Raw genomic sequence first — 2600 nt, 5'->3', positions numbered from 1 at the left:
CTCATTCACAACTACTCAACATCTTTTTTCTTTTCATTTTTAGATATGTTGAGGCATACAACTTGACATAACTTGCTATTTCTTGGTAAAACATTAATTTACAAGGAACATATTATCATAATAACACATTTCAAATATTTCAGATGGCTTTTGTGCAATCCACACTACTCGGATTTGGAGGATTTAGTAAAGAAGTTATTGTGGATAAGAAGAAAAAAGGTAAAAGGTCAAGTAAAGAAATTGATGAAGAAATTATTGCTAATGATTTTACTATAAGCAGCGAAGAGATTGATGAAAAAGAGGCTACGCGTAGAAAAAGAGCTAGGTTATCGTGGTGTGAAAATTGGAGAAGTGAATTTCATTGGCTGGAATTTGATAGAGAGAAAGCACGCATGTATTGTAAGGTTTGCATGGAGGATCCTAATTGCAAAAGTGAGTTTGCAACAATAGGTGCACAAAACATGCAGCATAGTGCCCTAAGTACACATGCACGCTCTCGCACACATAGGTTATCATTGATTCGTTCTATGTCAAGAGGAAGTCTTGAAGTAGGATTGAGCAAACAAAATGAAACACATGAGGAAGAGATTACCAATCTATTTCGTACTGCCTATTTTCTTGCTAAAAATGATATCCCATTAAACAAGTTTGTGCCAACGTTAGAGTTTCTGCGAGAATGCAAAACTCCCAATGTACCCGAACATATGTACAACAATGATAAGAGTTGTGCAACTTTTGTTCAATATATTGGTAAAGCATTGTCACATAATATAGTAGAACGATTAAAAAATTCTCCTTGTTTTGGGATCATGATAGATGAATCAACAGATATATCTATCGATGAGCACATGATAGTATATGCATCTTATCTAGAGAATCATTGTCCACGTACATCTTTTTTTGGACTTGTAGATGTTATTGGGGATCGTACTGCCGAGGGCTTGTATAATTCTTTAATAACATTGATCTTAGAAAATGGATTGGACTTAAGAAAGTTGGTTGGATTTGGATCTGATGGTGCATCCGTAATGATAGGAAAGAGATCCGGGGTGTCTACTAGATTAAAGGAGTCTTGTCCTTTCATGACATCTATGCATTGTGTGGCTCATCGCACAAATCTTTGTGCATCTAAAAGCATAGAAAAGTTTCCATTTGCAAAAGCTATTGATTCCACAGTTAATGAAGTCGCAACTCTTTTTAGAAAGAGTGTCATCCGCAAAGAGAAATTAAAAGAATTACAAGAAGAATTTGAATGCTCAATAATTCAATTGGATAAAATTCATTCAATTAGATGGTTGAGTAGATAAATGGTTTTAGCAAAGTTTTGTGACTCACTAGAGCCTCTTCTTGAGTTCTTTGAGAGTGAGAATCTCGTAGTCTTTAGCAAATTGTCTTCTCTAGAACTCATTTATGCATTACATTTCTTAGCAGATCTATATCAACATTTGACAAAGTTAAGTAAAATATTTCAAAAGTCATATGTTGATATTACTAGTATTCCTGGCATTGTGAGTGCTGAGATTTGTGCATTGGAAATAGAGTTTGTGTCAGAACCGGATATTGACATGAATGCAAGAAAGGAAGATACAAGGGGTTTTCCTATTATTCCTGATTATGGACCAGAGAAGGGTTTTCTCCATGGTTTACGATCTTCAATAAAAGGTGACCATTTTCGTAGCAAAAAGATATCTCGCTCTTCTGATGGCTCTGATATTGAATTGGTTATTAGCTTTCAAAAAGCATTCACATTAAGTGTTATTAAAGATTTGAAAGAGAGATTTGTGGATAACTCTACCTTGGCTTGTTTTAAAATACTCTCTCCATCTTGCTATCCTCCTGGAAAGCTACTTAAGAATTTTGGAGCTGATGAATTAGACAGGTTGATATCATTTTATGGAGAAAGCAAACTTGCAAATGGTGAGTTAATGGAGAAATTTGTAGATCCAATATCTCTTCGAAGAGAATACCTTACATTCAAGATTCAAGCCACTAATGATTGGAAAGGGTGGAATTTGCGGGACACTTGGTCTTACATAAGTAACAATATCACTCTACAAGAAAAGTATGAAGGGTTGCTAAAGCTAGCGCAAGTTGCATTAGTCCAATGCTCCAGTACTGCAATTTGTGAGCGTGGCTTTAGTATACAGAATATTATCAAATCAAAGTTGAGGAATAGATTGACGACAAAGAGTACAACTTCCTTAATGCGAGTATCCATCGAAGGTCCTCCAATGTCAGAGTTCGACTTTAGCTCAGCAATAGAGCTTTGGAGGCTTGATGCCATTACGACAAGACATGCTTTTACAAATGAAGACTAAAAGGTATTTCTAAAAACTCTAGAGATTAAATACATTATTAATGCCTTCATAGCAAAGTACTAACGTATAATACAATCTTCTTTTCATTAGGAGATGGAGGAGCATGAAGGATTTGGAAGCTTGTGAGTAAAAAAATTTCAACTAGTCTTAGCTGCTTTTAGGACGCAATGCAATATTTGTAGTGCATTTATGCACAAGCATGGATGATATTCTTGTGAAAGCAAAATTCTATTTTCTTTAATGATAAATATCATTTTACTCATGAATTTGGCAATCAACAAT

The 2600-nt window shown here is 34.8% G+C and overlaps 1 protein-coding gene across 1 annotated transcript; it reads left to right on the top strand.

Moving 5' to 3' along the window:
- The first annotated feature begins 1292 nt into the window (after positions 1 to 1292).
- Positions 1293 to 2390, top strand: LOC147623334 (uncharacterized). Its single transcript, XM_086821842.1, has one exon. It carries the CDS (start codon positions 1308 to 1310, stop codon positions 2316 to 2318), a length of 1011 nt encoding a protein of 336 aa, XP_086677968.1. The 5' UTR covers positions 1293 to 1307; the 3' UTR covers positions 2319 to 2390.
- The last annotated feature ends 210 nt before the right edge of the window (positions 2391 to 2600 follow it).

The sequence above is a fragment of the Cibotium barometz genome, chromosome 27 (genome assembly GCF_041138505.1).
Source record: "Cibotium barometz isolate CiBa-2024 chromosome 27, ASM4113850v1, whole genome shotgun sequence".
In the NCBI taxonomy this organism is placed as follows: domain Eukaryota; kingdom Viridiplantae; phylum Streptophyta; class Polypodiopsida; order Cyatheales; family Cibotiaceae; genus Cibotium; species Cibotium barometz.
The sequence above is the reverse complement of the archived record's forward strand: the minus strand, read 5'-3'. Positions and strand labels throughout refer to the sequence as shown.